Genomic DNA, 20,764 nt, shown 5'->3' with positions numbered 1-20,764 from the left:
TCACATGACAGGAATATCTGGCAAGATAATCTTTAGAACCATCAACAAGTCGAGGCTTTGCTGACTATTGTCAGAAGGGGGGAATCAAATGATGGTGTTTCTGAGTAGCCTAACATACATCGTCAACACAAACATATACAGTAACTCTGCCGTAAGCCTGTAAATAAAGGCAAAAGATTATTGCAAGACTTGAATTTTGTTATTGTGAGTAATAGGCATGTGTTCATTGTTGTCTGCATGTGAGTCCGGCACATGGCCGGCTTACAGGCGGCTCTTCTGCTCCGAGCAGACTGCAGATCTGAGTCAACATCAAAAGTGAACTGAACTATTAGTCTGTTAGTGACTAATGGCCGGTGATCATCACATCCATCTTTGCCAGACTCGAAAATAGCTCAAATACGGATAAACAACTTTGAAAGAGTACTGCAGTGATTTGGTGTTGCTCTGCCATAAATTTAGGAGACTTTAAAGAGACAGTTTAAAAGAAGATTAGTCAAAATCAAAGCAGCAGACACAGAGATATCCTGGGTTTACCTCATACAGATACATTAAAGGGATTCGAATACTCCACAAGAAGTGCTTGTTTGATGGGTGATCAGCTTTTCACCCCACCCTTTGACTGTGGGTGTTTGGAACATCTATAAACACTTTGTCCTTTCTTTTCTAGCATAATCCGACCTTTAGTTTGAAGTACTTTTAAGGGGTTGAGTGGATTAGAAAACAACTATGTGCTTCAGTTTCACAAGCTAATAAAAACAAGCGCGAATATGTCAGAGACTTTTACATCCGGCTGAATCTTTCTAAACTCCCCCACGTTGCCACATCGCCAGTGTTTGAGTCTGTATGTGTGAATTACATCCCATATTCCATATCCAATAACACCTGATCCCTCACTTCCCAAAATGAAACCAGTAGCATCTAGTTGTTTTCTATTTCCTTGTAAATGCCTCGTATTACAAATTCCATAACCCCAATTTGAAACGCAGCCTTTCTCTTACACATTTTTAGTCTCCGAGCCATAGTCAAGATAACCCTGATGACATCACTAGGGTTGTTTTCTCAGATGTGATAGCTACAAGTTGAGCAGAACTCACCTTTTTTTTGATTGAAGGAAATCCCCTGTATTTCCATCAACTGCTGTGGACGGGGCCGGCAGTTAAACGTATTTTACCCTCTTAAAAGAAAGGCCCACCTAAAAAATCTATTTCAGTTTAAGTGGACTCTATATTTAGAATATTTTCACCACTTTACCCTGCCGTGAGACAGCCCTTTCCGATGGGGAAGTGAAGCCGTTATCTATGCTCTCACCAAAGCCACCAGACTCCATTGAAAAAAACAGTGATTTTACCTCGCAGAACACGGGAGTTGCTGGTCTACCGCTGCCTCGATCTGTTAGTTTGTTTGTGCTATTGTAGCAACTCCTGTGTTCTGCGAGGTAAACATTTTTTTTTTTTTTAAATGGAGTCTGGTTGTTTTGGTGAGAGCATAGATAACAGCTTCAGTTCCCCATCGGATACATAGACTGTATAGCTGTCTGATGGCAAGGTAAACTGGCGAAAATGTTCTAAATATAATGTAAATATAATGTCTGTCTGCTTCTCCAAACTGGGGGCGTGTCGACAGTCATCTACTGTAGGTAATACACTGACTATGGATAAGTACCTCATTCAACCCCATTTCAAAACACCCAAACTATCCCTTAAATATTTTTTTAAATATATTTTCACACGCGGACTCCAGCAGCTAGACACTTGCTCTCTACACCCTATCGTTTTCAACAGTGCTGCTAACACATGGAAAACAGGAGAGCACACTTCAACATAAGTGTATTAAGCGTTTGCTCCTTGCAGCTGGTGATCAGAAGTAGTTGGACACAGAATACTCAGTCTTCACATTTTCATAATGAGATGCTGAGCTGATTTTTAAGATGAATTTACAGCGTCAGAGCGTCTCCTATATGTTTTTCATGACTGAAGAAGCCCCTTGTGATTCATCCGGAACCCATCCCTCTAACCCGACCACTTCCACATTAGAAGCAGCTTTTCTCCTCAGCAAAGTGGGACCAGCCGAGTAGACCGACTTCACTGCTTTATGTGGCTCCCCAGAGACCATCCCCCAGTCGTGTCTGAGATGCTAACGTTCCTCATCTCCTCTCCCCGATGTAATTAACCCACACTTGTTGGGTTCATGTCCTGCTTTCTCTCAATCTGGGACACATAGCAGAGGTATGCTCTACCTCCACCCCTTGCTGGGTAGCTCCACATATCTCACAGCCTCTCTTCTTTTGTTGTGCACTGCTGATCAGCCGTGTGCAGCTGCCTTTCTCAATCACAATATAGTATTATATTCTGTCTCTCACGTGTGTTCAGTCAATCTTTTTAATTTCAGCTTTTTTATTGAATGCGTGTGTAATGCAGAAAGGACGCCAGGCAATCAATAGTGGAAAAGTACACAACACCAAGGGATTTTAAGAATGACAAAGAAAGAAAAAGCACAATAACCCAATAGAACAACCCCCAACCCATGCCTGTTGTGCCACATTGAATTAATAATAACAATATCCAAGAAAAACAGAGATAATAATAATAATACTAATAATAATACTAATAATAATACTACTACTAATAATAATAATAATAATAATAATAATTATAATAATAATAAGTAAATAAATAAATAAAATATTATATAAATACAAATATAAATAATATAAAATACTAAATGAATACTTTAAAATAAATTGCAATAAATAAAAAAATAAATAATAATAATAATAAACATTAAATTAAATTAAATTAAATTAAATTAATACAAAATAAATTAAGTAAGATAAATAAATAAACCCGATTGACCATCAAGACATTGTAAAATCACCAAAAATGTCATACATATGTAATGACTTCCAAAATTCCAGACAGTTTAAGTTTTATAAATCCTAATCTGGTGGGGTTACAGACAAGTTCTGAAAAAAAGTCAAAAACGGTTGCCACCTCCGTTTGTTTCTATATTTACACATATAAAAAATTAAAAAGATTTGGTCTGTCAATCGATCAAAATATTTAATGACTATTAATCGCATGATTGTCCATAGTTAATCGCAATTAATCGCAAAATAATCTCACATTTTTTATCTGTTCAAAATGTATCTTAAAGGGAGATTTGTCAAGTATTTAATACTCTTATCAACATGGGAGTGGGCAAATATGCTTGCTTTGTGCAAATGTATGTATATATTTATATATAATGTATGTATTTACTATTAGAAATCAATTAACAAACCAAAACAATGACAAATATTGTCCAGAAACCCTCACAGGTACTGCATTTAGCATAACAAATGTGCTCAAATCATAACATGGCAAACTCAAACCCAACAGGCAACAACAGCTGTCAGTGTGTCAGTGTGCTGACTTGACTATGACTTGACCCAAACTGCATGTGATTATCATAAAGTGGGCATGTCTGTAAAGGGGAGACTCAACTCATTTCCATTCACATATCTTGAGGTCAGAGGTCAAGGGACCCTTTTGAAAATGGACAGGATAGTTTTTCCTCGCCAAATTTTATTGCAACTTCGTAGCGTTATTTAGCCTCGTTCCCGACAAGTATAGTATGGTATGACATGTTTGGTACCAATGGATTCCCTAGGTTTTCTAGTTTCATATGATGCCAGTATCATCTCTCTAGCTTTAAATCCTGACCCTGCTACTACCTAAAAGTCACAAGTTGCGTTAACGCGTTAAAGAAATTAGTGGTGTTAAAACGAATTTGCGTTAACGTTCAGTTGACAGCCCTAAAAAAGATACAATATGTAATTTGAGGGTGTACTTTGTTTTCTTGAACTGGAGGAAGAATATGATGTCACTGAGCCACGTAGAGTGTACTGTTTTCACAATACACCACTACACCTCCACCACATTGAATTTAAGAACAATACATCAAAACACCAAGCTCAGGTCTGATCTGTGCGTGTGTCTGTGCGTGTGCTTTTGTGTACGTGTGTGTGTGTGTGTGTGTCTGTATGTGTGTGCTTCTGTGTATGTGGCGTGCATGCATGAGTGTGGATGTGTGTTCTCCCCTCCTCACCCCCAGCTCAAGTTTGACAGCGATGGAGTGTGTGTGTGCTGCGAGCTGCAGCAGCAGAGTTCGAGCTGCAACAACCTGGGAGAGACGCTGAAGCTGAATCCACTGAGGGACTGCAACACCATACGCCTCCGTCTCAAGGTGGGTGTGAGTCAGCGTGTGTTTCTGTTGTGCTGATGGTGAGAGCTTTTTTTAGAAGTTAGACTGTGTTCAGACTGCAGGTAAGTTGGATTTATTTGTAAAGAAAATCCAGACTTTAGAAGTGTGCAACTGATGCAACTGCTGGTAACTATGGTAACGACATGGTGTACCATATCATGTGCTGACTGGTGGTGTGTTTTTCCAATTCAAGGAAAACAGTGGAGACGTTTTCTCTTGATTTTCACATCTTAACAATATTTCATCGCTGTACAAAATGTTCTGTTGCACCCGTCCGTCAAGGCAGATGTTGATTCATGCAACCTTGTTTTCATGCTGCTGTCATGGCTGGCTTTAACCACACTCTCTGATGTCACCATTACGAGTGACTGTTTGAAATCCATTTGAGTGGCCTGACTGAGAGGCAACTCCAGGAAATCATTATTCAAATAGCAAACCACATTGTGTAAATCTGATTTGCAAAAATAGAATTTCATGTATTTATTTATTGTTTTTTGCGATCCAGAGATGAAAGTCTAGATTTGTGGAAACAAATGGATTTTGGCCTTACTGCAAGACACTTGATTTTTATCTGCAGGCTTCACCGTTCAAGATTTTACTTCTCTATTTTTAGTCAAGATACCGGTAAGGCTATAGGGATGGCAATGCCAGTCAGTTGGTTCATCACTTTGATCGAGACTGAAATATCTCACCAACTGTTGGATGGATTGTCATGAAATTGTGTGCAGACATTCATGGTCCCAAAATGATGGAGTTGATGCCCTGACTTTCCCTCTGACTTGTGTTTTAGTGAAATATCTATTGGTTCATGTTCCCCTAAGGATGAATTTCATCTAATCATAACTTGTTTTGTTTTTTTTGTTTAAATTAGGACTGCAACTAACAATTATTTTCATTGTCAATTAATCTGTCGATTATTTTCTTGAATAATCGATTAGTTTGGTCTAACAAATGTCAGAAAATGGTGAAAAATGTGTTTCCCAAAGCCCAAAATTAAGTCCTCAAATATCTTGTTTTGTCCACAACTCAAAGATATTTACTTTACTGTCATAGAGGTGTCACATTTAAGAAGCTGGAATCAGAGAATTCTAACTTTTTTTTCTTAAAAAGTCACTCAAAGCGATAATCGATTATCAAAATAGTTGGTGATTAATTTAATAGTCGACAACTAATCGATTAATTGTTGCGGCTCTAGTTTAAATACCTGCAAAACATGACATTACCTTTAGCCTCAGCTGTACTTTGTGTTTAGTTACAAGTTACTTATTGTCATACAGTATATACAACAATTTGTTGGCAATGAAAATCTTAGATCTCTGGCTCCCTCCAATAATGCTTATTAAATATGTATAAAAATAACACCACGCAAATAAAAAAGAAAATCTAAGACATTAAATAGGGCACTAGTTAAAATATAGGGATAAAATATAACAGATATGAAATATTGGGTTGTAAAACAGTAAGTGAAAGTTTAGTGCTAATTAGAAAATGCTAGCAAGCAAACACACTAAATGAAGATAATTAACAAGTTAAACAATAAAGATGCTAAACATCAGCATGTTAGAATAGTCGTAGTGAGCATGTTAGCATGCTGACATCAGCATTTAGCTCAAAGCACTGATAGTACAGCCTCACAGAGCCGCTAGCATCGCTACAGACTACCCCTCTAGTCTTGTTACGTCTCTCATCAGAATGATAACATTGACTTGAGTAACAGTCTGTAGTCATTCAAACATAATTGTCTTTAAATTGCTAAAATCATCCAGTCTAAACTGATGTCTCTCTCTCACTCTGTGACATATCCCATGTGAGAACAGACGAATGATGTAAAATAACCAAAAGCGTTCAGTCTCAGATTAATTGTGCAGGAAGTGGAGGAAGGAAACAGCATTTGTCTTCCCCCAAGAGGCAGACCTCTTAGTATGCAGTGTGTATCCAGCCTGGTCTGGCTGTAGTTTGCGAGTGCATGATCTCTGTAGATTTATCTCGACTCCGACTGTCTGCAGGAATGATCTACAGTATGTGCTACTGTGCCTTTATTGGATAACGACAATCATATCCATTCATTTTATGACCCTGATTGATTATAAAACATTGATAACCAAATAAAAGACTTCGTGAGATGAAGCATGCGTATGGAAAGAGGAAAAGATCAAGCACATTTGTCATTTTGATCATAGCTCATTAAAAGAGATATGGGAATTGGTGCCGTAAAGCTTTATTAAGTGCCAAAGCAGTCAGATGTGTTGAATTATATCTAAGAGGAAGCTGTCATGCGCGAGTCCCCTGAGTCCTCGGCCATTTCAGATGGCTCGCTGATCCTAATGAACTCACGGTGCAGCTGCCATATAGTTCCTCTCTCACTAAATTACATTACGGGAGTACTGAATTATCACAGCAGGTAGACCAGGTATTAAACCACCTTAAAGAGGACCTATTATGCTCGTTTTCAGGTGCATATTTGCGCATACGTATTTTGGGGGTTTCTACTAGAACATGTTTACATGCATACGTGTTCAAAAACACTTTATTTTTCTTATACCGGCTGTTCTGCAGCATCTCTTTTCACCCTCTGTCTGACACGCTCTGTTTGAGGTCCCGCCCAGTCTGCTCTGATTGGTCAGCTGGCCCACTCTGTGATTGGTCGACCGAACCAAACTCTTCGGACTCCGCTCCTGCTCCGCTCTAACTAGCTTTGTTTGAGGGCGTGCCAAACTAGTCACTAGGTAGGTATTATGCAAATGTGTTACTTGGTGACATCACAACGTTGCAGAAGAAAAGGCAGGACTTGAATCAAGGTGTTTCAGGCATTTCAGGAGCAGTGTTTCTGTGGGGGAGAGTAGCTCCCTTTTGAGTGGACATGGGGCTTTGTAACTTTGCAGACCTTTTACATGGACAAAATATCTGTCTATATAACACACTAAAGGAAAGGAAAAAAGTATAATAGGTCCTCTTTAAGTTTCTTATTCACTCATTTCTCAACCCTGTCTCCTAAAAATTACGTTCCAATACAACTAAATTGCATTCTCAATTTCGTTTGGAAGGAAACGTATTTTGTAAGTAAGTTTGTCTTTGTAAGTCTGTGGACGGCCACAGCCAGTGACGCGCAGAGAAGGTAACGTAGTATATCGAGCGACAGTGAATGAAAGTTACGTTGAATAAAAACGTTATTGAATAATAACGGGTATAACAAGCAATAAAGCCCACTACTGGTGGGGGGGAGGTAAGGTGGATGGGTCCAACAAACACTGGACTTTACCCCAGGAGACCAGTATTCGTGTCCCGTGTGAAACACAGTCATTTTTTGCCCATGTTTTTTACATTTTTTAAGCCAAACCATGATGTGTTTTTACTAAGCCTAACCCAGTAGTTGTGTTGCCTTAACCTAACTAAGTAGTTATGTTGCGTTTTCGTTGTTTTGGTTTCCATTTACAATGTTAAAACTGTGACCGTAATCCAGGAGAAAATGTGTTTCCCTCAAAATGTATTTTGGTTATGCAGTTTAGTTGTATGGGAACGTAATTTTGTGGGAGACATGGTTGCATTCCCCAGCAGTATTTCTTTTCTGTTTCAAAATTAGTTTATAAAAAAGCACTCAGCAGCACTTTCCACTTTGCTGCTAATATGTGCCATTCACTCTGTGCAGACGCATTTCCATCCCATTTTTCTTGTCATTACACTGCCTGGGGCCGTAAATCATCAGTAGGAGGGTGTATTGACATAATTTGTGGTTTCCTGAAAGGGGGCGGAGGTGTAACCTTGCCGTGTAACTCGCTAACCTGTTTGGCTTGAGGCAAGGTATCTTCTAGAGGTTAAATATCTGGTGAGCAGGCATGTTAAACACTTTCCTTAGAGGTGTTATTACATTTCTGTGCCCGGCAGGATTTATTATGTCATTGTGTACATTGCGGTCACAAGGGAAATCACAGAAATGCACCGGCTCACATCTGCACGGCAGATGCATTACCATAACAAAAATTAGCTCAGATGAAGCTGTCATAAATATTTCTTGTCTATGCTTGCAGTTTGACTTGGGAAAACTACATTTACTGTAACAAACCATCACTCCCTTCCTGCAAGGATACTCACTGGAAAAACCCCTTACCAAGTGCCTTTATTAGTCGACTGTTGCCTGGAGTTTTTGTGATGTGTTTCGTGCTGTTTGTTTTAGTTGTCCCAAATCAGTGATTGGGATTACTGGTTATTCAAGAATCAGGGATTTCCCCATTCGTTGTTTTTTCTGTTCATTTTTCTCCTCTGCCTCATCATCTTCCACAAGTCAGACCACAGACTGACAACATCCGTCCACAGAGAAGCAAAGCCACATTCTCAGACATATTCTCCATTTGTATTCTGTGCAAATGATGCAACGTTAGTCAGAGTTACAGTGAAAGACGTGAGCGTGTCTTGCTCTTTTGTCAGTCGCTCTGCAAGGTTCAAACACAGACTACTGACCTTTTTGGATGATGAAATCCTGGACTCTTTGTCCGTGGTGTTTACGGTTAGGGTTAGCTTTTGTGTTTTCTCTCATGCAGGTGCAGAACACGCATGCAGCTGTAGTCTTTGCTGCGTATTCAAAGCTTTTAATATAAGCCGTTAGATGACATGAGGATCATCAGTCTGTCTGTGTTGGCACTAGTTGTGAGGTTGGATCATGGTGTGTCAGGGCCCTGTAAGACTGATTAAGCTGTGTACCCGAGCCAAAAGGGATGGGTCTCAACTTCTGAGGGAGTATTAGTCTTCAATAACGACTTTCAGGCAGAAATCCAGAGGAAACATTGGGATTTCTTTTGATTAGGACGTAATTATGAGTTGTTGTTCTACACCTTGTCATCCAGGAGGACAGACAGGGTGGGTGTGATCCACCTGGACTGCAGAGCTGAATCTGGTAACACTTTATAATAATAATTGATTATAAATGGTAAATTGATTGTTAATTAAACTTAGTTAATAGTTATTTTACTGTTAACAAACAATTAAATGATAATTAGTAATGTTTACTTATTATTAGTAATGCTATAATTTCATCACTAGTTTGTGTAATATGAAATAATTTGTTTATAAATGATTTATTGTATCATGGCTGATAGCAGACGATAACAATTATATTCTGATTACATTAGTAAACTATTTATCGACAGTCTATCGTTGTACACATTGTAACATTTTATGTTCTATATTAAGTATTTGTTAATGATTATCAAATTAGTTGCCCTAGTTGCAACTTTATAATAGCCATCTAAATAATAAATATAGAGAGTTTACAAACCAATTATTAACAAAGTGTTACAAATATCTGGTCCATCTTTCTATGTAATGGTTATAGATGTTTCACAAACAATTTATTAAAGGTTTACGTAATCCTTAAACAAATATTCACAATAAAGTATTTAAAATATAATAATGTGTGCAACAATAAACTGTTAAAATAACATAAATTAAATCGTTACTAATAATTACTAAACATTATAAATTATATTTTCATAGTTTAACAGAAAAATAACTTTTAACTAAAGTGTTACCCAGAATCTCTCCACACTGTGACAAAAGAAGATGATTTCTGCATGTTCTATGTTCTCATTAAGCTCTGTAGGTCTGACATGAATGTGTGTTCAAGACTCAAGAGGTCAAGAGGTATGAGAAAAGCTTGTCCTTTACTACAGAGTCTGTGCATTTTATGAGAAGTGGCATCACAGAGCTTCAACATCTGCTGCTTCCTGTCACTGGAGGTTAGAAAATATCTGAAGGGCTTTTTCAACCGTCTGGACTGACCGCCCTGAAACTGCTGTCAGGCTTCCTGAGGGAAGTGCTGGCTTTGCTGCCAGATCCTGTAAAGAGCTGCTTGGGGATGCCAAAGACAGCTGAGACTCTCAACAGAAACTCCATGTTGACTGGAGAAAAGCAGGGTGCTGCCCTTTGCTACTGTCTATGTCGTACTTTAGAGAGAGCAGCTAGTGGAGGCATGTGTGTAGATTGTGTCTGGTCAAGACGTTCATGGTTCAAGAGACAACAGTTGAGTGATCAGTGGTGTGAAAACCCAATTAAGCTCCCTGTAAGGTCCAGAGTGCTACACAATCTGTCACTGTAAGGTTGTGGTCAGACTAGGCAGCAGGTGCCACTCATGTGTGAAGTTAGGTAGTAATAGTTGTCTTGAATACAGGTGTTGTGGGATCAAATGACCATACCAGCATTTTTTCACGTTTTAGCTCCTATAATCACATGTGTTGACATAAATGTTGACCTTTTTTCAAAGCGTACTGAAAAATGTGACCGGATGTACTGGAACGCACAGTATGTGCAGCCACTACAGGAAACAATTTAGGTTTAGGCAACAAAACTCCTTCATAGAAGAACAGATCATTGGGTTAAAATAACTTATGTAGCCTACATAATTTAAAATAAGTCAACATTGATTTTTGGTTTCACACAGGAGACGAACACCGGTTTCCTGGGTGAAAGTCCCGTGTTTAACCCATTCATCCACCCATTCATCAATCCATCCACCGACCCATCCCTACCTCCTCGGTGTGTCCACCACGACAAAGGATCCTAAATGACAGTCCCTTGGCATAATTTCCGTGGTGTCGGCATACAATTTTAACACATTATGTGCCACCACCACGTAATGCATTGTTAAGAGGTCGTGGTCATTCACATATTTTTGGTTGATCGGGCTGACTTGGAAGTTTTACATCACTTCGCTCTGTTCTATGTAGAAATTGAGAAGTTTTATTCTGTTAAACATCAACACTTTTTAAGCATGTAAGCTGTCTTTCTCAGCTAAAATCAGTTACAATCTCTAATGACTGGTTGTGATTTTCCATGTTTAAAATGCCAAACAGACTTGTTCTCAGTTCTCAAGAACTTTCCTCCAACGCAAAAACATGCTCCAAAACTGTTATCTTCCAAGGCAAACATGTATTAGTTGTATTTTATAGCTGGCACTGCACGACTTCAACTTCCCTGGTTCCAACTGGCATCATCTCTGCATTAACTTCACACAGACTTGATCTTTGGCAGCTAGTTACTGGATATCAAACATGTTTGAAAAACAGTTGCGGGGCTGGCAGCTGATCCATTTTATATCACAAACTTCAAAGGGAATGGAAGTGAGTCACGGGATCTGGTTGCCAAAAAGTCACCGCCTGCTATAAACACCCAGCCTGAACTTCCTTTATTAAAAAGTCAGGGTACCTGCACCCAGACAACAGACCTGGGTGCAGGTGGGGGAGACGGCTGTCCTCTCTGCAGATTATCAGTAGCCTGGTACAAGTGGGGGTTTTGTAATGTCACTGGTAATTATGTGCTTCCTGAATCTGGTGAATAATCTGTGCAGCAGGCTAGAAAACTCTTTGTGTGGTAACTGGGGAGCTTCATGAGCCACAAAGAATAAAAGGTGTAGTGAGGTTTTTATTTCAGTGCTGAAAGTCCCTCTTGTCCTTCTCTGTAAGGAATGACGATTGTTATATTCAGACATTTTTGGGGCAGCTGTGTTAAATATTGATAAATGTTGTTTGTTGCGATGGACGCAGTTCTGATCTCGGACTCTGGTGGACCATTTTTGTGCCAAATTATTGATTTCTTAAGTAAGTAGCCGTGTAATAAGTGGGATAATGTACAGCGAGCCCGTCATTGTTGCGAAATAAACCCCTTCAGGGTGATGCTTCGCGTCGGGGTCCTGCATCATCCTGTCAGGGTTTATTTCACAACAATGACCGGCTCGCTGCACATTATCCCTTATTTGTCATGCTGAATGTACCATATCATTGTGTTTTTATTCACCTGTGTGGGTGTAAAGTAAGTTTGTGGTTGCAGATGTACGAGCTGGATAATTTGATTCACTTCGTGTAAAACGTCTCTTGCATCACTAACACAAATTTGTTTAAACGCCACTAATTTGTTTAAACGCCACTAATTTCTTTAACGCAACTTTTGATTTTAAGTTTGTAGCTGCCTCAGTTTTAAAGCCAGAGTGAAGATACTGGTGTCATATGAAACTTGAAAAAGTTTTCCTGATCTGTTCATTAAACCAACTAATCGATTGAACAAGATCGTATGAGTGTTAGTCGACTTAGAATTTCTTTGGTCGAAGGACAGCCCTAAAACAGCCAAAGTCAAAGTCTATGCCTAAGATTCATTCACCCCTTTTTCTGCCTTCTCTCCTCCTCCCTCTCATCGTTTGACAGTCTTACACCTTTTAATAATAATACTCCTGATAATACTGTTATAGTGACTGTATAAGTGAGTTTATAGTGACAGACAAACCCTGTGAACTTCATAAAGAAGCTTATAGTTACATCTGGGAGGACTGCAGATCCAATACAAGCTGCTATCATCCTCTCTCCTCTCAACATGCTCTGTGTGCTCGACAGTTGCTATTCCCAGAGCCAATTACCATGCAGGTGGTATTACTGTTCCCGCGCTCTTCTTCCGGAAATTAATTCATACAGTACAGTTATTATAGGTTCATTTGTTAGGATGTTCAAAACTCAATATGGTTTAAAAATGGAGGCACTTACAGATGATCATTTTCTAGCTTTTAGAAGAATAGAACAAACAGCAGCCTAATGGGACTGCAGTCATAAGTCATTTCTCTGATTCAAGGTGCTGGGCTAGTATTTCAGCAGCGTGCACATTTATTTTTGCTGACAGATTCAATACTGGTTTGTCCCCTCACTGTTCACTGCAATGTGTATACTGTATGCTTGTGTTTAACCTTGGATGCTTATGAGGTTGTTTTCCTTGTTAACTGCATTTGTTTGCTCGGCCTCCATGTACGCATACCTGATAATTCTTTTTATCAGTCTTTAACCTTTAAAATTATAATATTCTAGAAATGTTAACAGTGCATATAAGACTCTTCTTGGTTCTGTGTGGTTGTCTCATGAAACCAGATGTTTATAGAAGTGTTTTCTCACTGCAGAGCCACCCTGCTGTGCCTTTCTAAACTTGGTTACCTTACTGGTGACGTCAATGCTGTTTGTGTCACCGTCAGTCCTATCTGTTTCTTCTCCTTTTGTTCCACATACACCATTTTACTAGGGCTGTCCTTGACCAAAGAAATTCTTAATCGACTAATCGATTAGTTGATTTAATCGACAGATCTGTGAAACTGAGTTTCTCCAAAAAGAATCACACAAAAGCACCACTTTAAATCTTGTGTTTATCAGAGATGTGCTCACTAGTTTCTTGGAAATACATCATTCATCATGATAAAGCATCAAAAAATGACTAATCGATTAAAGAAATCTTAAGCCCCAGACACACCAAGCTGACATCAGAGAACTAGAAGCGTTGAAACCCGACTGTTGCGTCGCCCCACGTTGCCTTTGTCTTGGCCGACAAGTTGCATTTGAACACACTGCAAGGATTACAGCCGACGGCAAAGCGGCATTTACTAACCATTTTCACACCACTTAGCTTCATTCCAGATGGCCATGTCGTTGTGAAAATATCCGTGTATTTGAATGATCAGATGAGATTAATATGAAAAATGTGAAGAGCCTTCTGTGTTTTTCCTCTTGACTTTACTCGTTGGCTTGCTTTCCTCACGTCCGTTTCTCTTCTTGTGCACTGATATAAAAACACTATTTTTTATCTATGTAGTAAATTCTCTCCCATATCTGTGGTGGAGCTTTTATCCATAAAGAAATGCGTTTCCTTGCATTGAACACTGGGTTGTAATTCGTATACTATACGGATTTACGGACACAAAACAAAACCCTGTGGAAACGAGGCGTTAGAGGGGACCGCCCTACATATTACTCATCTTTAATGTACGTTGACTGTCTTCTCCGCCTCTCCTCACCTTCTCTCCTGCACCCTTGTCATTTTCTCTTACGTTCCTCCTCCTCCTCTCCTTTTGTTCCTCTAACAGTCTCCTCCTCTCCCCCCCTCTCCTTTAGGAGCTGCTGTTCAGCGTATGCGCCCTCAACGTCATCTCCACCATTGTGTGTGCTCTCGCCACCGCCATGTGCTGTATGCAGATGGTCTCGACTGATGTGCTGCAGATGGTGAGTGTGATGGAGACGTCAATAGCTGACTTTATTTTATTTTCAGTGACCAACCCGCTGTTAAAAAAAACAACATTTTTTAGTCTGAAGATCACTATCATCAGGTCAGATAAACACATGAGGCTCAGGAGGGATGCGCCAACCTTTATCCGTTTTAAGATAGTGGAGAGTAATGTTTGAGTGGTTGGTTGAATCATGCTGCTTGGTAAACACACACAGTGAAGGTCAATTGCCACAGGACCTCTCGCAATGTCCTGCATCTCAAAATTATGCTGGATTCGAAGAAAACAGCTCAACATCCCACTGGGTTTTCCATCAAAGGTACGCCGTCCTCAGTGTGACCCTCTTTTGTCATTTTATGTGGAACAATGAAACTATTACCAACAGCTAAATGCCTTCAGTCATGAGGGAAATTAGCATGGCCAAGCTCCCCTTTGGGTTTCACACCAACAATTGTTATTTCATGCCTCCAAACACATCAGCAATTGGAAAGGTACAGCAACACTGCCAGCTCGATACCACGTATGAAATAGCTTTGCAGTAACATTTGATGCAAGAGACGTTTTACACGTTTTATGAACTAGGCTGTAAATTTTGTGCTCGCTGAAACGAGTCTGGATATTAAAACTGGTGCTCCGGGCTGGAAGTGGAGATTGGTTTGATAACAGGTTGATGTGGCGGGAAATCAGCAGTAATATCAGCTATATAGTAGCTAGTAAAATAAATTAAGTTTAACTCAGAGGACAAAATTCAGACATTAGTTTCATCTTCGTGAGAGTCACAAGTCAACTGAGATCCATTTCACTTTAATGAAATCTCTAATGATCAACTGGAAACATTCATGTGACCCAGTAAAAATGATTATGTCTCATAACCCTTATTTAAAACATATTCAGCAACTATTTATAATCCTGATATTCATTTATTCAGGTATGTTTTGTTCTTCTTTAAAGCTGCTTTTACATTAAGAATGGGTCAGAAATGACTACATGTATTGTGAAAGGGATCGCTTGTGGTGATGAACCTGCAGAGAATTATCACCTGTTCTTCTCAGCTCTACGGAGCTTTTTTGCATCTTTCAGTTCATTGTTTTGGTTTTCCGGTCCACAACTTTGCTGTTTGGTTCACTCTCACCGCTCTCATCAGCGTAGTCTCAGACGCAGCAGGTCAGCCCGGTCTCCTAAAAATTACGTTCCCATACAATGAAACTGCATCGTCAATTGCGTTTGAGGGAAACGGATTTTCTCTCAGATTACATTTGTTTTTGACATATCACAAATCCACCCGTTCTCTTTCCCAGAGGCTTTGTCGCACCCATCCGCATGTGATACCAACGCTCAAGGCACCCTTTAGCGCCTGCAGGAAACGCACCAGGCTTTCAATTAACTACAATGTAAACCTATCCGCGGCAACAGTAAACGCTCAGAGGAAGTGTGCCCGGAGTGTGGTGACGTAGTTTAAAGAGCGAAAAAACACACACCGGGTGGGCGGGAGGAGAGGTGGATGGGTCCAACAAACACAAGGCTTTCATCCAAGAGACCGCTGTTTGTGTCCCGTGCGTCACGTTTCCCTCTCACGTTACAATCAGCTGTTAGTCCATGTACCGTGTTCACAGCGTTCGTCTCATTTTCACTTTACAAACATAGTAATTTTAAGCCCAACCATGTTGTTTTTTCCTAAACCTAACTAAGTTGGTTTGTTGCCTGAACATAAGCGTGTTTTTGTTTAATTCACAACATCAAGCACGTGTTTACTGCGACCGAAATGTGACGCCAAGGGGTCTGACAAAGTGTGAGTATGTGATGAGTTGGGATGAGAATGTCTTGCACAAATATGTTTCATGTGAACAGCCTAAATGATTTACATGGGCTCCGAAAGGACGTGGGCAGCGCTTCTCTGAGAATTGCGGCGCCTCCGCGGCCTATGTGAACCCGCCGTTATCCGGAAGAAAATTTGTTTCCCTCGAAACGTAATTGAGAATGCAGTTTAGTTGTATGGGAATGTAATTTTGTAGCAGACAGGGTTGAGCAAGTAGCTGTCATTTAAAAATAACTGATAAACCTATTGGACGAGTACCTGCGCTGCACCAAACAGCGGACAGACAAAGTTAGCGACTAGCTGGTGAACATAGCGGAGCATTTAGCAGCTAAAGGACCAGATTTTTCCCTCAGGAGTTGGTGAAGACCAAAACAAAGCTAGAAGGAGAGTGAATATGGGACTTATATTTACCAGGTGGCCAGAACACAATTCTAAATGAATGATAAAGTGTCTGCAGGATGTGTAAATAACCAACTGTTTGCTTACATATCAGATTTACAAAGTGATTTATTGTGTTGTGTTTACATCTTGTTTCCACTGCCCCCAGTTGGCAAAACAAATCAGTTAATGCAGGTTTAAACAGTGATAACTACATAGATGAATAGACTTCTTTTTAGATCCCTGGGACAGGACCACAGAGATTATAGTCTTTTATATCTGTGACTATTTAAGAAGAGACAGACAGATGGTAAAAATAAATTCATCTGAAGCTGTTTGAATTATACTGCAATTAAAAATGGGACTGAAACATCATTCTCACGTTGACATAAGGACTTAATTCCCAGTGGTCCCTGTTTCAGTGGCCCAATTTCAGATGAGCAAAGCTGTGAGCACCTCGTTCTCAGAGCTTCTTACTGTCTCTAAGAAGACATGTATATACACGCATTTTGGTGTGATATAATTAATGATTAATTAATGATTATAATCTTTGAATTGGGGCCAGGTCTTTTTTTTGCTTTTATTTTATGCTTATCTGTAGGGCTGGGCGATAGGGCCAAAATCTTCTATCCCGATATAGATCATTTCATATCTCGTTAACGATATACAGTACATCACAATGTAGTTTTCTGGTAATTAAATAAATAAATTGTCTATATGAAATAGTCACATGGTAAAGCCTATTTTTATATTGTCCTGTGTGAATTAAATACTTGACAAATGAAAAGTACTGAGTATTTTCCCATTTAATTTAGAACTTTAGTGCAAAATTAACACAACAGTTTAAAGTGAAATTATTCCTTTGAAAAGAGGATAAATTATCATATTGAATTATCGCCTAGCCCTACTTGTCTGTAATATGTCTTGCTGACACTATGTGAATGTATAAAAGTATAAAATTACAGTACACTAAAGCGGACATGCACACCAACAGGAGAACTATAGATTGAAGTGGCTGAACATGGTGGTATCTAACTATTGATTCACAGAGAGAAAAGGCAAGGCAAGTTTATTTGTGTAGCACCTTCCAACATCAAGGCCAATCGAAAAGCTTTACATAAGACAGAAAGAAAAGATATAAAAGAAATATGAGGCAATAGAAAAAGACACATAGATAGGATTTTAAAAAGTAAAATAGAAGATGACAATAAGCTAAAATAGAATAAGACAAATCAAACAGTAGAATAAGTAAGAGATAAAGGATTGTGTCTTATCTCCAACAGTCTCACAGAGTTTCCAAGAGAGGCTTCATTTTCCAATTTAGCCACGAGAGGTGTTAACCATTTATTTAGCTCAGTGAATTTAGCCAAGTCAATAGCAGCAGTGGCCAAACAACAAGCACACATGTGAATAACTGCTTGAAATAACAGCAGAGAGGTGGTTTTTTTGCTCAGTCATGTCTCTCTGGATAAATTACGGTCTGAAATAATGAATAAACAACTAAGTACTCAGTACCATGTGTAATAAAAGCCTGATGTTTTTATGCTGTGTTTCAGTTTATGCCGCACAGAGCGCGAGCCCTAAATGCCGACTGTATGACCCCCCATGGAACCATCCTCCACCAAACACTGGACTTTGATGAGTTTATTCCTCCCATTCCCCCACCGCCGTACTACCCCCCAGAGTACACCTGCACCCCCTCAATGGATGGACAGAGGTGAGAGGAAAATACTGCTCATCAGCATCACATCTTCTCTCAGTGCTCCCCAAGCTCTGGGGCCAATGTGTCTTCTGGGATATGTGGATTCTTTCAGGGATACACAATAAAAACTGTAATGTGCTAACAAAAATATTGTCCAAAGTTTACAAGACACTGTAATTATATACAATAGTCTATTTGTAAATCAGAACCCCCTTTCAAAATAATACTTTCGGCTAATCCCGTAACTCTTTGTTAAATTTTCAATGACAATTGACACTTTATCATTTCCCGTACTTAGTAGGGCTGTGTATCTAAGCAGATAAGAACCTGGCGATACGATACGTATCATGATACAGGGGAATTCAGTATATTGCAATACTGTAAGCAAGATGATATATTGCGATTGGGACAAACATCATCATACATGAATACAGTTTGACTCATTTGATCCACAAGAGTCTCAGCTGAGGCCAGTTATACCCAATTTATGCTACTCTAAGACTGTTTAGGGACCCCAGTATGCAGAAATATTCAAATGCACCATTTTAGCATATGCAAAAATAACACATTTGCACTGCATGCAAAAAACAACTTGTTTTTTTGCCCAAAACTGCATGGGATTATAACGGGCATGTTTGTAAAGGGGAGGCTCGTGGGTACCCATAGAACCCATTTTCATTCACATATCTTGAGGTCAGAGGTCAAGGGACCCCTTTGAAAATGGCCATGCCAGTTTTTCCTTGTTTTTCCTCGTAACTTTGAAATGTTTTTTAGCGTTCTTCGCAGCATGTAAGTATGACATGGTTGGTGCCAATGGATTCCTTAGGTTTTTTATTTTAATATGATGCCAGTATCTTCACACTAGCTCTAAAACTGCTGTAACCTCTGAAAGACAGAATAGCCAGGTCTGCCGGCGGGCCATCGGATTTTTAAGAGGTTGATTAAAAATCGATACAGCGTTTTGGAGAATCAATACAGTATCGCAAAACATAATATCGTGATACTCATGTGTGTCAATATTTTCTTACACCCCTATTACTTAGTGGAGAACATTGGTTGTTGCTGATTATTACAGTACAACACAAAACAATTGGTGGAAATTAGCACATTAATGAGGTCCTAACATTTCTAATCTATGTGCACAGCTAAACAACTATCAATGATCAGTTATATGCAAAGTGCTGGGCAATCCTGAAAAACATGATATTTTATTAATTAAGATTTATTAAATGAAACTTAAACTACAGGTTAATTACAGTGAGTATAAATTACTGATTGCAGTGGGAATAAATATGTAAATATTTTGTTTTTTGCCAAAGGCAACATAAAGCACTTCCCAGATGGCTGCAATTCAAATTAGGTAACAAGGCACTGCATGTTATGTCTTATAAATACAACCGGCATTGTTCAATAGATTTTGAGAACTTCAATGCTGCATTGCTACGGAGATCCATCCCAAAATGTTCTGCAATATTTATTGAAACTAAAAATCTGCTGGTTGCTGCAAGTGATCAGTAGTTCAGGATACTGTACCTGACTCAGATCCCCCTCCTTGAGTTGCATTCATATCTGCAAGAGGAATGTGTGGGAACTAGCAGTGGTGTAGTGGAGGCAATAAGTAGGTATACGGGGTATACCGACCTCTTTGTCTGGTTGTAGTTTACCCACCAATCAGCCAAAAAGCCATTGGAATATATAGGATAGTATACCCACTCCTCCTTGGTAGCCTACTACCATCTACCTAGTAGTACACCCGCCTCATCAACAATCACTACACCACTGGGAACTATATGGGACGATATAGGATTTTATCACATATTGCGATAAAAAATATTCACAATAAGTTGATCGTGGTGAATTTCCATTATCAGAATAATCGTGAATATCCTCACATGAGTGACTTGAAGAAGCTGTCTAAAAAAAGATGTGTCCTATGTGTCCAGTATGTTTTAGTGCCATTTTAAGACTTTTAAGCATATTTTAATGATTATCAGGATGATATCGTGAATTGCAATTATTTTGGCCGGGATAATTGTGAAATAAAATTTTCATATTTGCCAAGTGGGAACTTATAGTCAGGCTTGAGCACTGGTATTTCTTAAAGTTTCCCGTTTAACACAATAGCACACATATACTGTATTTAAAATTCTTCAGGAGCCTATAACTTCCTACCTGCCCCTCCACAGACACCTGAAATGAATCAGATGGTCTATATGTGATGTAAAAGTGGTCATAATTTGAAGAAGGAGCAGCATTGATTGCAAAATGATTAGAAAAATCTCTCATAGGTCTAGTAAGTACTGGAGGGATGCTTTTGGAGGCTCAACGCCCCAAAGAGGACACAATGAAACAAGATGTTGACTTTTTATTACATCTTCTCAGTTAAGCGATTTTGTCAGTTAAAACTGCTTTAGCATTTTATTAAAGTAGACAACCCTAGAATATCCTATGAGATGGTGAATATACAGATGCCAAAAGAAACATTTTCATTCAAATCTAAATCCATGATATTAAGCAGTAGTGGCATGTGTCTGTTTGCTATCTGTCTGTGACCATCACATGTGGTATATTATCATCCGTGGTCAGCTCAGAGCATTTCCCTCCGCTAAGC

At 39.2% G+C, this 20,764-nt stretch overlaps 1 protein-coding gene across 2 annotated transcripts in view; it reads left to right on the top strand.

Moving 5' to 3' along the window:
* fam189a1 (family with sequence similarity 189 member A1) overlaps positions 1 to 20,764 on the top strand; it is a 137,735-nt gene that overhangs the window by 109,195 nt on the left and 7,776 nt on the right. Inside the window, exons 4-6 of one of the 2 annotated variants that reach the window (XM_074616151.1) lie at positions 4,060 to 4,224; positions 14,148 to 14,255; positions 18,008 to 18,168. In XM_074616151.1, coding sequence (XP_074472252.1) covers positions 4,060 to 4,224; positions 14,148 to 14,255; positions 18,008 to 18,168 — 434 coding nt within the window. The remainder of the gene's footprint in view (positions 1 to 4,059; positions 4,225 to 14,147; positions 14,256 to 18,007; positions 18,169 to 20,764) is intronic. The other variant, XM_074616160.1, reaches the window with a different exon arrangement.

This window comes from Sebastes fasciatus, chromosome 2, assembly GCF_043250625.1.
Source record: "Sebastes fasciatus isolate fSebFas1 chromosome 2, fSebFas1.pri, whole genome shotgun sequence".
Taxonomy (NCBI): domain Eukaryota; kingdom Metazoa; phylum Chordata; class Actinopteri; order Perciformes; family Sebastidae; genus Sebastes; species Sebastes fasciatus.
This window is presented reverse-complemented; position numbering and strand designations above follow the sequence as displayed.